This window comes from Centropristis striata, chromosome 5 (genome assembly GCF_030273125.1).
Source record: "Centropristis striata isolate RG_2023a ecotype Rhode Island chromosome 5, C.striata_1.0, whole genome shotgun sequence".
Taxonomy (NCBI): Eukaryota; Metazoa; Chordata; class Actinopteri; order Perciformes; family Serranidae; genus Centropristis; species Centropristis striata.
Window position 1 is genome coordinate 20,660,122 of NC_081521.1, and position 23,303 is coordinate 20,683,424.

The window sequence follows — 23,303 nt, forward strand, 5'->3', positions numbered from 1 at the left end:
TTCTTATTGACTGCATGACAGAGAAATAGTGATGGGCCAAGACGGAAGCCCTGAGGCACCCCTCATGTCATCACTTCCCCCGGGCTTCCTCCCAACGTTTCTGTTTCTTCTTGCTTGCAAAATGCAACCCTGAACTCCAAGTTAAAGGGTGTTTTTTGCTCATTTTACTCACTGTGGCCACTGCAGTCTGTAAGTCCTGCAGCTCTATGGAATTAGCACAATCATGGCTAGAAATGGGAACAACTCAACAATGTATTTTGTGCAGAATAACACAGGTATCATGAGATGCATCATAAAAAAATTATCTGATAAATGTCACTTCTCCTGGCTTCCTCCAAACATTTCTGTTTTGCAGAAATTCAAATGAATGTGAGATGCCTGCTTATTTTTCGGTGGCAGAACAGAACTGAGTGGTCAGTGGTGTTAAAAGCAGCTACTACTCTTACCACCACAGCCTTTTTCAGTGCTTCTTTTTCCACTTTCTCTGACTCTTCCAGGACATAAATGTGAGTTCACAGCTCAGTTGGAAACCCCCCCATGCTCAACAGAAGCTAACAGAGAACATTTGTCTTTGCGTTCCTTTCTGTTTCAGTGTGTTTTTCAAGTGCAAAGGAATACTGTCATATATAAAGAATGAAGCTAAAATAACTTTGTGTTTCCTTCTTTTTTTGTTGCTCAGTCAAACCGGTTTTATTACTGTAATGTACATTTCCTTTTCCTAAGAAATGCCACTTCCACTGTGCCCCATTGTATAATAAAAGCATTAATCATTTACGTTGAATGGATGACGTAAATGAGTCACTTTTAGTTTTGCTTCCCTGTCAGAACAATTGTCACTGTTTCCCATTCAGGCGTTAAAGTATGTTGTCCTTCCGGTTGTTAATGTCTGTTTTTCTTTCATTTGGCCTTGACATATATGGTGCTTTTTATTGTTTGCACAGGGCCGATCCAACAGAACGGACTGGATCCTGCAAAGTCAGAAATCCAGAAACTCCAGAATCACATCCAGCAGCTGGAGTACAATGTGAAGGCCATGGCCACGGTGAGCTTCAGCTGCAAGTACCGACATTTGTGGCATAATATTAGTTCTTCTTTTTGGTAGATTATGAAGAAATTAAAGTTGCCTGTCATCACTAAAAAAAAAACGCAGCTGATTTAGCCAAGTAGGCAGCTACTCTAAGGCCAGAGCTTCATACTGTTAAATCTTACTTTCGGACTTTATCAGGCAGCTAATCAATCAACAGAAAAAAATGGAAATAGAGATTATATCTCGCTCCTGACCATTAAAGAATTTGCATCCTTTTCAATCTAATTTATTCAAAAACTTAATCTAAATGTTGTTCAACAATTAACAGACAACAACGTTCAGCTCTGGGAATTTCAGAAAGATCAAGTTTGGACATTTTATACACGACACATTTAACAACTTATAGATAAATAATTTTGTTTATGGCATATTTAATATTTCTGTGGGCCATGAGTGTTACAAGCCCAAGTTGGTCTAACATAAAACTAGACGAGGAATATTGCCAGAATATGGAAGCATAATGACACGATTGGGCAGAGCCCTGCTCAAATTAACAACCAGAGAAATGAACTCAAGAGGAACAGGAGAAACAAGATTTAGCAGCTCCTCACTGATTGTTCCTTGCAAGGCAAAAGAAAAAACCCTACACATGCAACAGAAACTTAAAGGTCAGATCATAAAAAGCCTGCCAGCAGAAGTTGCCAATTATAGGCGCACAGTTCAAAGCAAGCCATGAACAGTTGCACTTTGCAAATGCAATATAGAGGAGATAGCATGCATTTTAACTTATACACACAAATACTAATCTGAAATAATTTACAATACAGTAAATAAACTGTAACTGCATTAATCTGTAAATACTGTTAACACTGTAAATACTCGTTTTAAATATATACATATCATGAAATGACCAGTTTTTATTACTTTTTAGTCCAACAACCATAAACTGCTTTAAGGATCCTCAAAATCCTCACAAAGTAACTCGAAACACAGAAGAGCAGCTCCTCAGCCTTCACACTGCACAGTCAATCTGATCAGACTGACTGATTAGCTGCAGATGAACAGATTCAACAGCCAAAGGCCTTGTGCCGAGAGCTGAGGCCCGTAGAGTCACACACACGCACACACGCACACACACACACACACACACCTGCAGGGGGAATGTAACGCTCAGTGTAATGTCTCTGGATGTTGCAGAAGCGCTTCCAGCTGCTGAAGGAGTGTGTGGACTGTCTGGACCAGTGTCAGACCCGACTGATGAGCAGGCTGAAGGCGTGGCGGTGGGAGCAGCACAAGGCTGCCATCGGACATCCCTTCGATGACAACCTGAACCCCCTGCAGACCTGGTGAGGTGCACCCCACTACACCTGTCTCCACGTTTGGACTTTTTGCATCTGTATTGCTGTTGCTGATAATTCTTTATTTTAAGGTTTTAACCCTCTGAACCTCAAGCTGTTTCAGGGTGTTGTTTTGATCATTTTACTCACTGTGGCCTTGTATTTCACTGCAATCTATAAGTCCTGCAGCCCTGGGGAATCAACACAATCATGGCTAGAAGTGGGAACTTCTAATAAAGAATTATCATTTCAAACATGTATTTTGTGCAGAATAACACAGTTATAATGACATAAATCATTTAAAAAAGGGGGGGGGGGGGATTGCATTTCTTGGATAACTTCTTTAAAAAAATTGTAATAAAATTGGAAAACACTTTTCCAACTGCCCACAAGTGTCATGAATATTGGAAAAACAATCAGGTCTCCACATGCTATACATGTTGAACTATTTTCATTTTTACAGCCTCTCCTGTCCTCTCCTCTCTGCTCTGTGTAAACAGCGGGAACGGCTCCGCCGCGGTTTTGCCCGTCCTCTGCTCGGCGCCAGTTCCCACCGGGCGCGTAACGGCTGCGTAGCGAGCCAGCCGTATACACGCAAGATAAAAAGAACACGCTATAATCCTGAACGTACGGGAGACCGCGAGATCCTGTGATAAACTGTGTGTATGAAGTAAACAACAACAACCAACAGCTTACTTTGCTTCTCCGACGTGGAAGATCTGTTGATCTGACCATCTATCCTTATAAAAACAATGTGTTATGTCATAAATGATTGTATGATGTTCCACTTCAACAATCAGACTCTTGTCGTCCATGTCTCTGACCCTCTGAGACCCTTTGATTGATTGATTGATTGCTGATCTGGTGCCCGCTGTCAAGACACAATGTTGATGTGAAGTAGTTTTAGGCTACATGAACTGTGTATTGTGTTTTATTTTGAAAGGAGGCGGAAGTGTATTACGTTGATTCTGTGTCGGATTTCCTGTCTGGTGCGATCTGCTCTGTTGAGCTTGACGCGCTTTAGCAACTGCTCACGGCAAAAATAGAAGTGCTACGGATTGATCGCACTGTAGAGCGGAAAGTTGCTGAGACGTTCCGCGGCGCGCCCGGTGGAAATGGTCTCATTGATTAGAGTGGCAGCGATCAGCAACGGAGTCGTAACGCAGCCGTTCCGCCCCTGGTGGAAATCACGCTTCAGCAGAATCAATCATGGCTTCACAGTGTCTCTGAGGCGCAGAATTGAATGGTTTTTAACAGGATCTAGTTATTACAAGCGCTTTATTTTTGGAATACGTTTTAAATGAGACATGTAGAATAAAGTGATTTTGACAGAAATATCACAGTTTTAATCTTTGTTTTGGTTACTTTTTGTAATGGAAATTATGAAAATCTGTAATCCATAAAATGAAATGAAAGCTCAAATTTCGACAATAATGCCTGTTTTTACAGTTTCTTTCCACGATGAATGAAATATTTTCAAATATTCCAAAATGTAAAAAAATTGAGATCTTTTAAAAAAAACAACATACGTTTCAATTCAGAAGGTTGAATATCAAAAGTCATTTTCTTTGGTAAACACATCTTATTGTTTCCAGTGATGCGTTATTACTCTATAATTTTAAGCATTTATGTTTTACTGCCTCAGGTGTTTGTTTTTTTAACCTTCTTTCGTCTCCTTCATTGTGTTTCTGTGTTTCCTCTGTCAGGTGTGAGCAGCTGCTTGGTGTGAACGGGAAGCTGAGACAAGAGTTGATGCTGATTGGAGAACCGATCCCAGAGCTCCAGGAGAGGCTGGGAAAACTTCTGCAGGTTCTCATTCAAAGGTAGCACAGTCTCATTTTAGTTATTTTTCTATATATCTATATATATTGTTAATTGGAGAACTATGAAAGAAAGTAAATATATTTAACGCAAACTTTCCCTCTGCTTCACGCACAAAAAACAACATTAAGATGTACTTTCCCTCCCTTTATAAGGAGCAACACCCAAAGCCAAATGAATGCAAAATCACTGTGGAGAGCATAAAAACTACCTAAACAACTAGATCTAATGATTCTAATGATTGACTTTGAGCAAGTTTGTTCTTTTTGGGCATGTGTTTATTATCTGCTGAAGCTTTTCCATATTTTTGTATCCAGATTTGTCTTTTTTTTTCTTAAAATGTATTTCTTACAAGAATGTATGGAAAATAATACTATATTCTTAATACTTTAAAACATTAGGCATTTACATCATAGTAATTAAATCCTGTTCCCAGAGACACCACAGGGGATTACAATGTGAATTTGCATGATAGTATTTGACTATTTGGCTCTGTTTAGAGTACACTTTCTTCTTAGCAGCTCAGTATGTTTTTGAAGAAACTGCTCTTACAATTGATGCATTTTACTTAAAAATGTACAAAAATGCCCCCTCACAAAGCTGAAAAAGGGTTTCTGTTTTTCTGACATGAAAAGTTGACTATTTTACAGTAAAAATAGATATAAAGAAGAATAAAGGAAAGGAAAATGTATAAATGAATTAATGATATACATTTATGCCCTATTTAATTATGTGTTCAATTGAATAGTTATATTAATCAGCTCTTTCAACTATCTATTGGTTGTTGATTGTGTTATGTCACTGCAACTTGTTTGATATGATCCAAACCCAAGACTAGGAAAAGACTGATATGAAACAGCAGAGTACTACCTTACTACCTTAGATTTACGAAAGACTTTCAGTTTTTAGTCTGGGACTGTGAATATCGTTTGGTGTAAGCCCAGCATTAGGGAAAACACTGACATCTTTTTTTAAACGTGGCAAGTTTTTCCTCACTCGTGTAACTGAATTCTCTTACAGCTCTCTGGTGGTGGACAAGCAGCCCCCTCAGGTCATTAAGACCCAGTCAAAGTTCTCCACAACAGTGCGATATCTGCTGGGGGAAAAAGTGGCTCCCGGGAAGCCCGTGGTGCTGAAGGCACAAATCATTAATGAAATGCAGGCCAGGAGCGTGGGCAGCATGCCGGGGTGAGTCACACACAGCTCAACATGGAGGAGGAGGAGGAGGAGGAGGAGAGATGCAGTGCACATCACTTATTGGTTTTCATATTTTCACCTTTTATAGAAAAAGTGTTTTTGTAATTATTGTGTTAATTATTTTGGGAGTACTGTAACTGTACCTCAAAATAATTAACTCACACTTTATTCCAATACAATAATTAAGGAATCTGAAATAACTTTATAAGATGAAAACTTGAACATATATATTTGATTTAGTCGTCGTTAATTACACACTACTCAGTCCAAGGGTAAATTCTACCTTTCTATAATATAATTTAATCAAAAGAAGTCTGTTTAAAAATAAACAAGGATCCTTTTTAAGTTTTTTTTTCTTTATACAGTGTGTTGTTCTGTCAATGCTCATTCCCATTTACATGAAAGAATTATAAAATTATACTTATGTATAATCACAGGTATAAGGCAATGATATAAAAGATATAGGATTGGTTTTTTTTATATTGGATCAGTATAAAAATTAGCAAGTTTAAAAAAGGGAGGACGTTTGACGAATTAAATAAAATAAGAATTGACAAAGATTTTAAAAAAATAAAATAAATGGATACTAAAAAAAAGATAATGGTAATTCTAAAATAGTAACGATAATAATAATAATTATTACATCATAAAACCTAATCAGAGACTATACTAAAATTAAATAAATAAATACATACATAGCTAATAAAGCTATATTAAAAGTCAGACTAAAACAATAAAATAAAATAGAAAAAATAAAAAATACATTAAATTGAAAAAATAGATTAAATACAATTTAAATACAATATGGATAGATGGATAAATTCAGTTAAAAGCTATTATTAAATAACATAAAATAAATGAATAGATGGATACTAAAAAGAAATTTAAAAAATAGATAATAATAATTGTAAAATAGTAACGATAATAATTGTAATTATTGTTACCATCATAAATCTTAAATAAAGACTATACTAAGCACTAAAGCACTTTGAATTACCTTGTGTTGAATTGTGCTATACAAATAAACTTGCCTTGCCTTGCCTTGCCTAAAAATAAATAAATAGCTAATAAAGCTCTATTAAAAGTCAGAAAACAATAACATTTAGCTAGACTAAGCAAGTAGGTGTTGACAGATCTCATGGCAGAGAGTCCGTAGCCTGTCTGTAATTATAGAACATAAGTAAGTAAAATAATACCACTTTAAATGGGTTAAAGTATGGTACTTGGCATATAATACTATGAGAGAAGAATTGAGGTTGAAATTCTCATGTTTGCTCCGTGCAGTGATAATGTCGGGGAGCTGATCAACAACACCGCCATCCTAGAACACAACACGGCCAGCAAGAGCACATGTGCCACCTTCAGGAACATGGCACGTACTACTCTGCATTTCTCAGTCTAAATGAGATTATTGTTTAGGCTCGTTCACACATTTAACACTCTTTATTTTGGTTATTATTAACAGTCTATCAAGAAGATCAAGAGAGCAGACCGAAAGGGATCAGAGTCTGTGACGGAGGAGAAATTTGCTCTCCTGTTCTCGACAGAGATCAACATCACAGGGTGTGACATTCCCTACAGGATACAGGTCTGACCCTGCCCATTGTTCTGTAACTGTTGCTTAATTACAGGTGGTGATTGCAGGGTCATGATAACAATGTTTTTTTCCTGTATTTTATTTAAGTTGCCTCCGATGATTTGGCAGCTTTGTTAAGTGGCTTCAGCAGTGACTCACTGAGCTAACAGCTTCTAAATGATGGAGGTTTTTTTTTATTACAGATGATCTCACTGCCGCTGGTCGTCATCGTCCACGGGAGTCAGGACAACAACGCTCTGGCCACCATCATATGGGACTGCGCTTTTTCTGAACCAGTAAGTGTCAGATTATTCATTTATCAGCCTTCTGTGTTGCTCTGTTATCAGTCTGTCCCTCTGGATTGAAAACATATGTTTTTTTCAGAAGGCCACCAAAGATACACCCTTTATCATAGAAAGAAACTGTAAAAACAGGCATTATTGCAAAAAGTTTAACTTTCCAACAGTCCTTGAACAGATCATAGGTTACAAAATTTTCTATGCGAAAAAATTACCAAAATTAAGCTTAAAATTGTGATATTTCTGTCAAAATCACTTGATTCTATATTCACACCAAGCAGCTGCTCACACTTAACTGAGAAAACATATAAACACAGTGAAGGAGCAGGAAAGAAAGTGAAAAGAACAAATACCCAATGTAGTAGAACATAAATGCCTAAAATTATATAGTAATAATGCATCATTAAATTATTTAACCCTCTGAACCTTGTTTGAAACAAACTGAAACATATGTTTTCTTTAAAGGATCGCCAAAAATACACCATTCATCGCAGAAAGAAACTGTAAAAACAGGCATTATCCTCAAAATTTGAACTTTCCGACAGTCCTTGAACAGATCATAGGTTATTAAAGCCCCTGTTAGAAAAATTAACCACTACAAAACTTGAAATTGAGATATTTCTATTTATTATTCTATATGTCTTATTTAACACAATGCCAAAAATAAAGTGTTTGCACTAACCAGATCCTGTTTAAAAACATTAAATTCTGCTCCTCAGAGACACTATGGAGCCATTATTGATTCTGCTGTGACGGTCACATGGCAAATATTCACTGAACATCTGTTTACACAGAGCAGAAAGGAGAGGACAGGAGAGGCTGGAAACATGACAATACTTAAATATGTATAGCATGTGGAGAACCAGTTATTTTCTTCCAATATATATGACAATTGTGGGCACTTGGAAAAGTGTTGTATATATAAGTTCCATATTTCCCCCCAAATTTTAAATAATTTATTAGAGAAATTAAACATTTTTTCTGATTTGTGTCATTATAACTGTGTTATTATCCATTTATATAAATAATAAACCAACATGAAACAGGTTTTCATTACTGTTCACACACTAAATATCAGGTTTTTATTGACCTGAGGTGCGAACTGTGATGCCGTCAGTGGGCATTTCGTACTCCACAGGTTGGAAAAGGAGGATGGAGAAGGCAAGAATGGAGAGAAATCATCAGAAGGAGAATTAATTAATAGTTGGTCCATGCTTGTTTGTTGGATAAAATTAAATATATGTAATAACAAAACAAAAGCTTGCAGATAATCATACGGTTGGCCACCTTGCGACTACTGTTTGATTACCTAATAAAGTGGAAAAGGGGTACGGTTTGGTTTGCATGTTTGTTTGTTGGTTTGTCTGTTTGTTAGCAGGATTACTGGCCTGATTTGTACGAAACTCGGTTGGGGGATGTGGCACAGGGCAGTGCCAAGAGCCCATTACATTTCAGAGCAGATCAGACTGATACACAGTTACTTTCCACTTTGGTAAACATTGCGAGATTGGGCAGGGCCTTAGTGGAGATCTGCTCTCTCTGAGTGCCCGTCTAGTTTTTAAGTTACAATGTCTGCTGTGAAAAAAGGCCTATTGAGTTTTCCGTAATGGAATATTTAGAGGAGAGTAATCACTGAGCAGGATGGAGGCATTGTTTACCTCCCTACAGTTTGGCTAGACTGACCTCTTGTTGTTGTTTGTATGTTTCTATAGGTTTACTGCATAGTGTACAAGAATCTAATCTAATCTAATGCCAAAATGCAATCTTGTCCTATCCTGGGAGTTTGCATATTCAACATTGAAAATCACAGTAATCTGGTATGTTTCATTAGACAGAATATTGTATGCAGCAGCAGCAGCAGCTGAGTTGGAAGTGAGCCAGATACTTACAGTAACAGAGCGTACAGAAGCTCTTTGGGGCTGGACGGGCTTCCTGTTTGCTTCTCTCTGTGCTTTCTCAATCATAGCATTGACTGGAAACGGTCTGATGTGGTCTGTAAGACATACATTTATCCTCTGAAATGCCAAACCGCACTAACAAAATGGACAGTGTCAAGACACTTGAGATACTCAGTGGTGGAAAAAGTATTCAGATCCTTTACTTAACAACAAGCCATTAAAGGGCTTTTTTGTTGTTGCTCTTTTTACATTTAACTCACTGTGGCCTTGTATTTCACCGCAGTATATAAAAAATATAATAATTCTATAAGTCCTGGATGGATATATGAGGGAACAATTCAAACATGTCTTTTGTTCAGAAAAACACAGTTATAATGACATAAATCATAAAAAAAGAAAAAATGCAAGTTAAATTTGACAAAAAATCCTCCAAATCTGTCAACAACAACAAAAGAAGACTCTGTGGCAGCAATGACTGATAATTGAAAAGATATTTGGCTGCGATGAATTATTAATTGCAGCTTAAATTAGAGGGAAAGTGGCACCTACAGCCTCTCCTGCCCTGTCCTGTCCTCTCCTCTCGACTCTGTGTAAACAGATTGGCAGTGAATATTTGTCACCTGACCATTCGTCTCAGCAGAATCAATCATGTCTTCACAGTGTTTCTGAGGAGCAGAATTTTATGTTTTTAACAGGATCTGGTTATTTAAAACCGTTTATTTTTGGACATGTTTTAAATGAGACATGTAGAATAAAGACATTCTGACAGAAATATCAAAATTTTAAGCTTAATTCTGGTCACTTTTTGGAATAGAAACTTTAGTAACCTGTGATCCGACTGTCTGAAAGTTAAAATTTCCAGCCAAATTGGCTGTTTTCACAGTTTCTTTCTATGATAGACGGTGTATTTTTGGGAGGCATTTGCACTATTTTGTTTGCTGTTGGATAGTTTGACTTATTTTACTTGCAGGACACACAATGTTTTATAAGTTCATCGTGTGTTTTGTACCTGAAATCTTAGTTTAGCAAGTAACTAAAGCTGTCAGACAAATGTAATGCAGTAGAAAGAACAACATTTTCCTCTGAGATGTAGTGGAGAAGAAGAATAAAGTAGCAGAAAATGGTAGAAAAGTGCCTCAATTTACTACATTCTTGTTGTCATCATCAGGACAGAGTGCCGTTCATGGTGCCGGAGCGCGTGCCCTGGAGGATGATGTACAGCACCCTGAACAGTAAATTCACCTCCGAGGTCCAGACGCATCACAACCTGGACCAGTACAACCAACATTTCCTGGCCCAGAAGATATTTGACAGGCCCGACTTTGCGGACGACTTCAGCAACATGATGGTTTCCTGGGCCCAGTTTAATAAGGTACAAACACACACACACACACACACACACATAGGCTGGCGTACACTCAGATCTCACACTGCAGTGTCCCTCTTCCAGGAGGTTCTCCCGGGTCGACCGTTCACTTTCTGGCAGTGGTTTGAGGGAGTGATGGAGCTGACCAAGAAGCACCTGAAGGCCTACTGGAGTGAAGGGTGAGCACACTCCTCCTGCTGTGTTAATATTAAATATCACCAAATTGCTCTAGTGTGTTAATAATATAACAATTTTTTTGGTCAACAATTTTATCTAACAAAGCAAAAAAACAAATATATATATACATATAACAAACAACCAGGTTAAGGACACGTGTTCAGTGACTAAGGGCGCTTTCACACCTATCTCGTTTGGTCCGGATTTTAGGACTTTTCAGTTTGATCCGAACCTAAATTCCAGGTGTGAAAGGTGCCGCGGACCATGGTCCGCACCAAAGGACAAAAGTTTGGTCCGACCAAAAGAGGTGGTCTCGGTCCGGACCAAACGAACCACGGCCCTTTTGCAGTGTGAAAACAACTTTTTTTATAGTTCGGACCTTCGTGTCAATGACAGGAAGTTTTTTTCTTCTTCTGCTCTCGAATTACGGTACAGGAAGTTGGATTGCAGGATTGTGAGCCGTTTTCTCCTCCTCTCCTGTCAATAGCGATAAAGTTTTGGCATGATGAGGAGGCTCATCTTGCAAATACCAAGCACTCTCACATATTGCTCATTAAGCTGGTGCTGCTGGTAGCAAAAGACCAGCAAAAGTATTTGTTGCGGCGACCTGCCTGGAGGTGCAGCTGCGTGTGTGTGACAGCAGCCGTGCTGCTGCACGCCTCAGCAGGTGAGCACAATCACTAATCAGCGGCAACAAGACCAAGGACAAACATTTAATTGTGTGCACAACGGGGCTGAGGACAGCAGCAGAAACCTTCACTGCCACAAGACTGAAATAACGCATGGGAAAAGGACTCAAACGGAGTAAAAGGTGGCTCGCTGGATTCATTTAGTGTAAACACGTTAAGGAAGTAACACTGACGTCAGATGCCGGCCGGCCTAACAACGCAGCGTAACCAAAACAAAATGAGCCGCGGAAGTACACAGGGAGATGACGTGTCCAGTAGAATTGTCTTGTAAAGTCCCTTATTCCTTTTGCAGTGTGAAACCAAAACCAACAGGACCAAATGTATACAATGTAACAGAACACGGACCTTGGTACGGACTTTCAGGTGACACCCTAAGTTGTAGAGAACACAAAACTGAGGTTGACAAAGGGAAAAATAAAAGGGTAGACAAAGGATGTAAAGAAAATAAATCGCTGGTAGATGTGTAGGTTATTAACCCATTAAGACCTAAGTCCACCTAGAAAAAGACCCTCTAAAACTTCAGCATTGTTGCAAAACCACCTGCCAAAAGAAAAACTGCACAGGATGGCAATGTTTCCTAAACATTTCTCAGCCTCTGTAGCAGATAGAGACATGAAATAAAAACAATTTAAAATCTTACACCCTTGGCTGTAACTATGGAGCTCTGCCTTTGACTTAAAATTCAAGATTTTTTGTTTAATCTATTAACTTAAAAAAACAATTATCAGATTTCTCAGCCTCTGTAGCACATAGAAATATGAAATAAAAACCATTTGAGTGCTTAAACCTTTGACTTTAACTCTAAATTGTTGCCGTGTCCTAAAAAGCATTAATATATATATTTTTTAAAACATCAACAACAAATGATGATTTGGATGATCCTGTCACTGTTCAACTTCATTTTCTGTCAATTCTCCCATGTGGAGACGTTGAAGAATTTGTATTTTGTTTTGTTTTTTCCCCTTTTGCCTTCCACACACGTATTTCAGCTTATCATGTTGCATTTCATTGGTTACTTGTTTTAAAAACGACCAAATCATTAAAAACATGCAGACGTTTCATCGGTCTAAATGGGTTAAATGGCACATGTCACAAATCTAGATGCTCTCAGGGTCCTTTAATGAAGGAGATGTCATTTTCCCACTTAGCGTAATATTTCTCCACTTGGTTGAAAACCCTTAAAAAGAGGCTCTCGTGTGCCAAAAACTAGAGCCTGACTGATATGGGATTTTTGAGACTGATGCCAATACTGATTGTAGAGCGGGAAAAATTCACCAATAACCGATATGGTGTTCGATATAGGAATTTTTTTGAAAAATACATCTTTTTTATGTGGATTGTGCATTTATTTACACTCTGCAAATGTTCCCAGAAAGCTACTTTCTCAAACATAAAACGTTGATGATGATGTTTTGACTGCCATGTTTTGTTCCACCAGGCTGATCTTTGGTTTTATTGGGAAGCAACATCTGCACCTGATCCTCAAAGACCGACCCAACGGGACGTTCCTGCTGCGCTTCAGCGACTCTGAGATCGGAGGCATCACTATCGCATACGTGTCCGCTTCTGAGAGTAAGTGTTTGTGGGGCCCCAGAGTGGCTTTTACTGTCTTTAGTTTCTGTTTGTTGTTTGCTAGTGTAATCACATATATGTCTCTTATATCTGCTATTTTATGTAAAGAAAATACTTTTTCATACATATCAGTGGTAAAATTTGAGATTTTGCTTGAAATCTTAAATTTTGCTTGATTTAGGTCTTTATTTTACCACATTTTATCTATTTGTCTGTAGAGTTCTCCTAAATTCACTAAAAGTTTGCATTGGATAATGTTTGATTTGCATATTTCAGCATAAAATTTCAAAAAACTTTTTTAACTTTTAATTTTGTCCTTGTTGGGGACATTTGATGGTAATTAGTTAAACTTTTAACTCCATTCACCTGTAGTGTCTGTAGTGCAAAATGTATGGAATTTTTTACAATGCATATATTTAAGGGTTGTTTTATCAAAATTAGTTGGGGTTCTTCCACCAGAAATCTACACCATAGTAGCACCTAAATACACCAAACAGTTCAGTTTTATACCGATCTACACTAGCGCTCAAAAGTTCGGGGTCACTTAGAAATGTCCTTATTTTTTAAAGAAAAACTAATTCAAAAACCCCCCCAAAAAACAGACATACAGTCTAGACATTGTTAATGTAGTAAATGACTATTAAAGCTGGAAACGGCTGATCTTATGAAATATCTATTAGATATTGTCAGCAACCATCACTCCTGTGTTCCAGTAGCACATTGTGTTAATCCACGTTTATAGTGTTGAAAGGCTCATTGATCATTAAAACACCTGAGCATTATGTTAGCACAGATGAAAACTGTTTTGTGCTGATTTGAGAAGCAAATCTAGAGGTAAGTATCTCTAGAGTATCTAGAGGTAAAGTTGGAGATTTGCACAAGTTGAAATTATTATTTCTACCCTTGTCAATGTCTTTACTATATATTTGGTCAATTTTTTAACTAATTTCATGAATAAAACAGTTTGTTTTCATGGGAAACAACACAGACATTTTCTGGGTGACCCCAAACTTTTGAACGCTAGTATATATTCTGATGTTTTTTACAGACGAAATTTGATGGACTCTCTATCTCTCTCTCTCTCTCTCTCTCTCTCTCTCTCTCTCTCTCTCACTTTTGTTCATCTAGACGGGGGACAGAAGATTCAGAACATCCAACCCTTCACCAAGAGAGATCTGGAGATCCGAAGCCTCGGCGACCGCATCCGAGACATCATCCACATAACATACCTGTATCCTGAATTCGATAAAAACGACGTTTTCAAAAAATTCTACACAGGTAATGCTCTTCATGCACAGAGTCACATCTATGTTGTGAAGCTCAAGTGAGATCAGCTAACAAATGGAGTTCTTTTTTAAACAGAGCCTCAAGCAGCAGCCAACAGAGGCTACATCCCCGTGTCTCTGCATACTAAAGTCGGCACGTAAGGGACTGTTTCTCTACAAGCAAACCACGTCATCTGATGCACTTAAAGTAAAATCACTTTCAGGTAACGTGTCATGTTTGTGTGTGTGTTTGCAGGGAAGCTGCAGGCACGCTCCCAGCTCCTTCCATGCCCCACGCTGAAGGAGGCTTCAACGTGTAAGTGTCACCGCTACACATTTCCCTCTTTCACTTTAATTCCATATCAGCAACTCACTTCCTCTCACTCATGTTCCCTGGTGCAGATAGTGACCAATCCTCCACATTTCCACTGCTTTTATTTCTGCACATTTATGTTTGCTTGTCACTTTTATGGCGCTCACAGGAAACCTTGAAAGAGATAATAAAATTGGTGAATTTTAGATGAGAAATTTGGTGCAAAATGTAGGAGGCACTCTGATTTTTTGCCTATAAAAATTGTATAAATGGCCATGCAATATCATCTTCCATAAAGTCTGATAAAATAGAAAAGTCTTCTTAAAGGGATACATAATAAATGTTCTTTAATAACCGCACAGAAAAACTATGTTGAACCCTCTGAACCCCAACAAGCTGTTTCTGGGGCGTTATTTTTTTTGCTCTTTTTACATTTTACTCACCATGGCCTTGTATTTTATATAAAATATATATAAAGTCCTGCAGCACTATGGAATAAGCACAATCATGGTTTGAAGTGGGAACAAATGAAAAATGTCTTGTGCAGAGTAACACACTTACAACATAAATCATAAAAAAAAGAAAAACACGAGTTGTATTAAATAAATAATAAATATTAAAATAATCTGAATTGAATGAAATGGAATTTATTAATGCATTTGTGTTGCTGTTGATCAGCTTTCTGTGGTGGTCCATGGCTACATAATTAGACCAGCAGGAATTCAGAAACCAGTCTGATAATTCTTTTTAAGTTTTTAACCTTCTGAACCCCAAGATTTTTCAGTGCATTTTTCAGTGCTCATTTTACTCACTGGGGTCTTGGATTTCACTGCAATATATAAGTCATGCAACTCTGTGGAATTTGCACAATTATGGATAGTGTGAACAACTCAAACATGTCTTTTGTGCAGAAAAAAAAGTTAGAATGACATAAATCATAATAAAGGGGGGAAAGTTGAATTTCTCAGATAATTTATGGCTTCACAGTGTGGCCGAGGAGCAGAATTTAATGCTTTTAACAGAATCTAGTTATTGCAAACAGTTTATTTTTGGCAACCTTTTAAATGAAACATGTAGAATAAAGTGATTCTGACAGAAATATCAAAATTTTAAGCTTTGTTTTGGTTACTTTTTCTCACGGAAATGTACAAGGACTGTCGCAAAGTTACAATTCGGACCATGATGCATGTTTTTACAGTTTCTGTCTGTGATAAAGGCTGTATTTTTGGATATCTTTTCAAGACGTGGTAGTGGGGTTAAGTAAAAGAACAAACACCATTTGCACTATTTTGTTTGCTGTTGGATAGTTTAACTTATTTTACTTGCAGAAAACATGATGTTTTGTCAGTTCATCGTGTGTTTTGTATGTGAAATCTTAAAAGTAACTAAAGCTGTGAGACAAGGACTGTCGGAAAGTTCAGATTTCAACTGATGCCTGTTTTTATAATTTCTTTCTACGATTAACAGTGTATCGATTTTACATTTAGTTGTGTACGGCTGCCTTTAAAAAAACACGGACTGAGAAAAACTCAATGTGATGCATTTAATTGTTGATATCTTAGCTGTTTTAAAATGTCATGAATGAATAATGAGGCCTTTGAGTTGCAGTTTGCTTCCTCTGGTGGAAGCTTGTTATTCATTTTTTAATAATTATTGGTTGATAGTACTCCTTTTCCTGCTGTTTCTGTCAGGCATCAGTTCCCGCAGCCATTCAGCCCCCATTCAGATACGCTGAATCAGGACATCATGGACTCTGCACCTTCTCCTGAGTTCTGCCAGAGCCCTCCTGGCGGCTTCAGTGAACACAAGTAGGTTCTTTATCCACACGTCTGTGCATGAAATCCAATAACCAAGGTTGATCGCTAACTGAATGTGTCTGTTTTATCTTTTAGTCCAGCTGGTAACAACATGGAGCTAGACTTGGACACTCTTCTCCAAGATCTGAACCATTAGGAGGATTTCCCGTCAAAGTTGTTTTTGGAGCAACATCAGAGAGAGACCAAAGTCGTTGCGTTGACTTTTTCTTCCACGTTAAGACTTTTTAAATTTTTTTTTGTGGCATTTCACGCTTTATTTGATCGGGACAGAGAGAATGCAGGGCGAGACATGCAGCGAAGGGACCTCTGGGCCGGATTTGAACCTGGTTCCGCTGCAACAAGGACTCAGTCTTCGTGGTATTCGCTCTACCTGTGAGCCATCTATTTCATCTACTTGTAAGTAAAAGCAAGTGTGATTTCTCTGGGACTCAACATGTCGAGCTGGTGCTACACGGAAGCAGGCAAACTTGAGAACAAATGAAATGTTCTGTCATCTACATTTGATTCATATTTGATTTGCTCTCTCTCACCTGCTGGCTTATTTGTGGATGTCAGCTACCAGAGATGATTTTGTCCATGACCGTATATGAATAGTATTCCCCTCTTGTATATATAACCCTTCCTTATGATGGCTAAGCCTCAGCTACAGTAGGATATACACCCGATATTGCCGTACCGCACAGCATGCATGATAAAAAACTCCATAACTCCGCCTGTGTTTATGATATGGGACATAAGGGACACAAATAAGCTTTTCTATCACCGTTGACTGTGAAACTATTACCACATAATTGGACACATGTTTTGCAGCAGAGGGCAGAAGTTGTGATGATGTTGGTGGTGGGAAATGCTTAAATGATATCTTAAAGACTCAATTTTCTGTTATTTTTAAGCTTTGGTTTGTTAATTCCAGCCAATAATGTTTGGCCTCATGCAAAAAAATGATACAACTCATCAATAAATTGAAAATAAATGGTCAACTGCATCTCCATACCTTTTATTCCTGCGTAAATTCTCAAATTAGATGCTATTTTATGCAACTTAATTAATTAAATTTAGTTTGCAGTCTTAAATGTGTCACTTAAATGTTTTTTGTTTTGTTTTGGGAAATAAGTTAGAGCTGCAGTTAAGTTCTTACAGGTTGAAGAACAATATTGTGTCAGTTGAATGTATTTTGAAAATTGCACCAACTTCTGATTTTATGAGAAGCTTTTCACTGTCATTGCTATGCATGTAATGATACTTTTTATATCTTGTGGATTTACTTTTGTATAAATTGAGACTACAGATCATATCCTTTGACTGTAGGGACATTTATTTCTTTTTTTGTCCACCAAAATATAAATTTTGTCAATTTATTTACAAAAACATTAGTTTTAAGCTCCATTAAAGTTCTGTGATTCCGGAGAAAGATTGTTGATATATTTCGAATTCAAAACCCCAAAGAAACAAACAAAAAGAAATGATACCAAGCTGTGAAGGTAATATCTCTTATGTTGATTATGTCTCATTACGATCCTCGTGGGCACGGAGAGCAGCCAGAAAAGTGTCTTTTTTCTGGTTTATAGATGTACATAGATGTGTAGCCTGACAGCTGAAGGACTGTGAGGAGCTATTTGCTGAATTTGACACAAAGTATTTTGGATGAGAATATCTGACTCCTCCTATAAACCATCCTTGACTGATATCACAGCTGTTTTTGGCAGATTTTAAAGTATTTTAAGAGGAGTTTCTGCAGACTGAATCACAGCTTCCATGTGTTTATGATGTTGTGAATGTGTTATATATGATAATTATTGCATGCATCTCAGATTTTCCTTTCCGATGCATGCAAATGTAGCTCTGTCCTGTGTGCAACCATCTATTTAAATCCCATATTTTTCAGTCTAAAAGAAAACAGACAAAGAAATGATTGGAAACATAAGAATTTTCGGATTTTTTTGACATATAAAAATAATAAATCAATGGCATTGTGATCGGGGAAGGAATGCCCGTGTACCAACAAGGCTGTCCATCGAGTGAAAGCATCATATTGGTGTGTAACATAATCGTCATCACTTCCGTAATCCATCAGCCAGAGAGGAGACATTGCATTAACTAGCATATTATATTTCCTATCCATCCAGTTTCAACAATCATGAAATTATTTTTAAAAAAAGAAAACTTTACACTGTACATCACAAAGCTTTTCCATTAAAACACAAATTTCTAATTTCAACATGTCACTAAATTCTACTCAACCACTGCCAGGGAAATCACACTGAAGAAAAAAAAAAGGTTATGTAGAGGAGAAGCAGGAAGAGAATCAGCTTACATGTCTGGTTCAACAACTGCTCGGGTGAAATTTGTCAAAAATGCTAACTTATCTCTCTCAGCGCCCCGTCCCCGTCCCCGTCCCTCCATCCCAGCAGCTTTTTAGATGTCCCCTCATTAGAGCAGAACACGACGGCTGCCTCGTAAACAAAGGGAGGAGGTAGGGTGAATGAAGGAGGGATGGAAGAGAGAGGGGACGCCGGGCCGATGTAGAGCTTCAACTTCAAAAGTTCATTCTCTCTCGTTTAGATCGTATGAAAATAAAGGTGTACATTTACCACCCTGTACAAACACACTAAAGATTTCAGTCGCCTCGCGGTGACCTTCTCTCTTCTCCCCAAAATATGTCGGAGACGGGCTTGTCCAATAAAAACTATCTCACTCCCAAAAGAGCCGCCCAGCTCAGCGTAAGAAAAGAGAAGGCACCAGGTGTTTGCTAACACCAGCAACAAGCCACCACACCTCATGCACTCTTTCATTTCTAACCTCGAGTTGATGTAACAGAGACCCTTCAGTCGTGTCAAACAACACAATTCAACTAAAAAAAAAAAAAATCCTCATGACAGCTCGTCAGATTTGCTTTCTTTGTTTTTCCATGGCAGACACGCAAAAGTAAAAAGCAAACCAACTATCACACACCTGTACATGAATCTGTGATAAGCGCTGCTCTAAAAGCAAAGCTCATGTCAGAAAAAAGTCATTTTAAAATGTAGCCCAACACGAATACTGTATAAGTTGTGTAAATGTGGTACAAACCTGCAGATTTCCTCACTTAAAAAACAGATTTGGTGGCGGTTATATACCAGTCCACGTGTTTATAATTGTAACTTCATTGAGCTCAGAAAAGACCAGATAGTTTTGTGTTTTGTGTTTATTTTAATATAAATATGAATGTGTGTGTGCTTCACTAGATGAGACACAAACTCTAAACTGAATGAATTTGGCTTGAAGACTTGACTCAAAGGCATAAATTATTTTCTTCTGATATAAAAAGGGGATCACTCGAAACATGGAATCTGTTCTGCAGTTATCAGTAAGGGCGGGGGGAAAAGGCTGCATCTTTCCCTAAAATATGCTTATATGATTGTTTTTTTTGTTCATGATACAGACAATTGTGGAAATGAAAAATGAAAATCAAAACACACCCATACACATGCACAGAGACATGCATGCACACCCACTCTCTGTCTCACACACACACACACACACACACACACACACACACACACACACACACATACAACTGGGAAAAAAAGAGAATGTGAGCCAAATAAATACTGGTAAAGTACAATACGTACATGTAATTTACCCAAAGTTCATTAAACAAAAACGAAACGAAGGGCGAGATCACACCGGATCAAAATGGAAAAGCATGCAGAAGTCCACTGCTCTACTGTAGCTTCACTCCTAGCAGACTACAAAATAGGGAGAAAAACAGAAAGAGAGAGAGAAAAGTGAAAGAAAGATAGCAAGAGAGGCCCCTGTCCTGAGCAGTTATAGCCACCTGGTCAGCCAGGAGTGACTGACTCCCCACACCACAGGGCACAGGGTGCTTCCTTCAGTGGCAAGTCTTCTTCTAACCCTCCATCTTTGTCCTGCAGTCCAAGGGGGAGGAGGAGGAGGAGGAGGAGGAGGAGGAGGAAGGGTGGGAAAAGGTGAAATCAGGCGAGATGGTCGGGGCTGTGGGTTCCCCTTCACTGTGATTCAATAGGTCCAGTTCTGGATGAGGGTGAATGGGATCTGTGTTAGCGTGTGTGTGGAGGTGGGGGAGGAGGTATGTGCGCAAATATGCCGAGTGGACCGAGGATGGACTGGGAACTGAGGGTGCAGATTGAGGGGTGAGGGATGGGGGGGTCAGAAAGCTTCTGAAATCTTCTTCTTGAGGCTTATAGGGCCTGTGTCTTGAGCTCGATGGGCTCTCCCCGGGTCTCCTGCTGGCCCTCGGCCTCTGGGGGCCGGGTGCCCTTCAGTGTGGCGAGCCTCTCGGAGAGGCCGCGCACACGGGGGAACAGCATGAAGTCGTACAGCAGAGCACCCATGGCGCCACCGATCATGGGTCCCACCCAGTACACCTGGCAGTGACAGAGAGGAGCAGAGTGTGTTAGTGAGGGTCAACATGTTACTGTACCTTCTGTTCATTTTGAAGTGCTCACTTATAGAGTCATGCATACAGTAAACACTGTAAAAAATAAATAAAAATAATAATAATTGTATAAAAACAGTCAAAAGTCTGGAACTAAAAGGTGCCATTTACCATTAAATAAAAATAATTTATTTAAAAATATCGATATAACATTAAATGAGTTTAAATAAATATTTAAATATCTCTATATTTAAAATATATACAATAACTACAGTGTTTTTTATTTTATTATGATGGTAAGTGTTTTATTGACAGACTTTTTTACCATTTTTTATGATTTCTTTTTACATGTTTTTACATTAAATTGAACGTTTTACTGTAAGAAAACAGAAAGTTGACTTAATTTTACATTCAGCAATATGATGTATTTTTATACATAGAATTTACTGTAATTTAACATTCAAGACCATTAAGCAATTAAATAACACTGTGTATATATATATATATATATATATATATATATATATAATACAGTATTATTTATTTATTATTTAGATTTCAACATCAGTTTTATGGTTAATATTTCTAATAAAATTATAAAATATTTTTTCTAGAATTTTTAATATATATATATATATATATATATATATATATATATTATTTTTTTTTAGATTGTGCCTTCAAATAGGTTTCCCCTATGCTTTAAAATAGTCTCCCAATAAAGTTTAATCCATCTGTTTAAACAGTCATGTGGTATTTAATGTTTCTAACTTTGTTTTATGTCCATTCTCCTTGTATATTTAGTCTCTTTTTCATTTATTTGTTTCCTTTTTTATTTTTAATTTTTTTGTAGTTTGAAGTGTAACAACATTAACAGATCTGATCATCTTACCCAGTGGTTGACAAAATTCCTGACCAGGACAGCCGGGGCGAAGGACCTTGCTGGGTTCATTCCTGCTCCAGTGTAGTACATCTAAATAACAGGGAGAGAAAAAGTAGTTCAAGGTTTATATGTGATGTGATACAACAGATTCTTGTAAGAAATCCTGGTTTAAAGTTGTAAAAAATAATTGCTTCTTACCCCGAGAAGATGCCCCATGAGCACAGAGAAGCCAATGGCCAGGGCAGCAGAGCCCAGGCGTCCGTTGCGCCTCTCATCAGTCACGGCGAAGATGCAAACGACAAGCTGCAGGGTGAGGAAGACCTCCATGGTGGTGGCCATGCCCAGGCTGATTCCGGGCTGAAGCTGCAAGACGGGAGGAAAAAAGAAGCATTAATCATGTGAGTGCATGCGAAAAAACACACAAGCAATGTGGTTTTTGTTAGATACAGTTAGATTATTGTATATTTAATGCAGATACAAGAACTGGCAATTATCTGTATGTATATTACTTAATTTTTCATGCATAATCTTTATATTCAGCAGTCAGTGGATGCATAAAATGTGATGCGATATATAGGAGTCAGAACCAGTAATGGATGTGGCATTCCAGTGTCTGGTAGCTAATCTTACCGTGTTGAGTGCGAGGTTTCCCCTCATGTTGCCGGGTGTGACCCCGTAGAGCACGGCAGCACCAGCCAGCGCTCCGAGACATTGGGCCATGATGTAGAAGAAAGCACGGAACAGGGACATCTGGGAGCCGATCAGGTAGGCGAAGGTCACAGCCGGGTTGATGTGTCCTCCACTGATGTGGCCGATGGACTGGATGAGGGTGGCGGCCGCCAGCCCAAAGCAGAAGGCAACATGAAGAACATTATGGGGCCCGGTGGTCCAGCGGAGGGCCGCCCCCAGCCCAAAGAACACAAAGAACATGGTGCCGTAGAACTCAGCGAACACAGCCCGCCAGAAGGACATGGACCTGAACTCCCACATGGTGGCAAAAGCAACCTCGAAGCAATGGAGGGATGAAAAGTCAACAGAAAAACTAACTAATTACCTAAAAGGAGATGCTGTTTCTCCACAGTAATGACTGTTTGAAACCAAAAAAACACAGAGCAAATGACAAAAAATGTTTGCCCTCAAACAGAAACTGCCTCTCTAAAGCTAAATGCAACAACACGCAAACTGCTCAACATGTAACTCTCATGCAACTGGGAACAATCTGCTGCTCTGAATTCTGATTTCTGTCATAGAGAGCTCCTGAGTGGAGCAATACGCCAGTCTCTGTGCATCTATGTGCCAACCCCGCTGGTTGTTAGTAGAAGAACATGGATAGACAAACGTTAAGCATGTCCTGCAGACATTCAGCCTCTTTACCAGAGCAGGGGGAGCTCAGAGGCCTTTTTATAACACCACAGCAGACCCGCCGGGCCCAGGGGAGGGGCCAGCACACAATACTACAAATCAAAACAAAATCATTTAACCCTTCTCCTGCCGGGACCCGCCTCTGTCTGCTCATTGTAGTTATTCTGAATCTGGATTACTGGGTTGCAAGTTTTAAAGGCCCAGAAATTATCAAAGCTGTTCATGATGATTCATTTATTTATGTAGAAGAGCTCTCAACATGCTGCACTTCAAGGTGTATTTTTGTGGAGGACAAGCAGGGGAATGTG

General features: G+C 38.5%; 2 protein-coding genes across 3 annotated transcripts in view; one reads left to right on the forward strand and one right to left on the reverse strand.

Annotated features, from left to right (window-relative positions):
• Positions 1 to 17,280, forward strand: part of stat6 (signal transducer and activator of transcription 6, interleukin-4 induced) — a 33,536-nt gene extending 16,256 nt beyond the window's left edge. For both annotated transcript variants that reach the window (XM_059333104.1, XM_059333103.1), the window contains exons 6-20: positions 942 to 1,042; positions 2,225 to 2,373; positions 4,071 to 4,187; positions 5,206 to 5,373; positions 6,667 to 6,754; positions 6,848 to 6,970; positions 7,162 to 7,254; positions 10,324 to 10,527; positions 10,606 to 10,700; positions 12,826 to 12,959; positions 14,088 to 14,237; positions 14,322 to 14,382; positions 14,481 to 14,540; positions 16,229 to 16,345; positions 16,430 to 17,280. In XM_059333104.1, the coding sequence (XP_059189087.1) occupies positions 942 to 1,042; positions 2,225 to 2,373; positions 4,071 to 4,187; positions 5,206 to 5,373; positions 6,667 to 6,754; positions 6,848 to 6,970; positions 7,162 to 7,254; positions 10,324 to 10,527; positions 10,606 to 10,700; positions 12,826 to 12,959; positions 14,088 to 14,237; positions 14,322 to 14,382; positions 14,481 to 14,540; positions 16,229 to 16,345; positions 16,430 to 16,490 (1,721 nt within the window). In that variant the 3' untranslated portion in view covers positions 16,491 to 17,280. The remainder of the gene's footprint in view (positions 1 to 941; positions 1,043 to 2,224; positions 2,374 to 4,070; positions 4,188 to 5,205; positions 5,374 to 6,666; positions 6,755 to 6,847; positions 6,971 to 7,161; positions 7,255 to 10,323; positions 10,528 to 10,605; positions 10,701 to 12,825; positions 12,960 to 14,087; positions 14,238 to 14,321; positions 14,383 to 14,480; positions 14,541 to 16,228; positions 16,346 to 16,429) is intronic.
• Positions 17,281 to 20,352: 3,072 nt separating this feature from the next.
• mipa (major intrinsic protein of lens fiber a) lies at positions 20,353 to 22,755 on the reverse strand. The gene is made up of 4 exons (XM_059333105.1): positions 22,264 to 22,755; positions 21,832 to 21,996; positions 21,643 to 21,723; positions 20,353 to 20,739 (listed from the first exon to the last, which is right to left on the reverse strand). The coding sequence occupies exons 1-4, from the start codon at positions 22,621 to 22,623 to the stop codon at positions 20,554 to 20,556; spliced, it is 792 nt and encodes a 263-aa protein (XP_059189088.1). The 5' UTR covers positions 22,624 to 22,755; the 3' UTR covers positions 20,353 to 20,553.
• Positions 22,756 to 23,303: the final 548 nt, after the last annotated feature.

What these genes read in the sequence shown, in the direction of transcription:
- mipa (XM_059333105.1), bottom strand. Translation starts at nt 22,623, where the DNA reads ATGTGGGAGTTCAGGTCCATGTCCTTCTGGCGGGCTGTGTTCGCTGAG. An exon ending in TCATGGGGCATCTTCTCGGG is followed by an intron (nt 21,724 to 21,831) that starts GTAAGAAGCAAT and finishes CCTGTTATTTAG; the next exon opens with ATGTACTACACTGGAGCAGG. An exon ending in GGAATTTTGTCAACCACTGG is followed by an intron (nt 20,740 to 21,642) that starts GTAAGATGATCA and finishes TGTCACTGCCAG; the next exon opens with GTGTACTGGGTGGGACCCAT.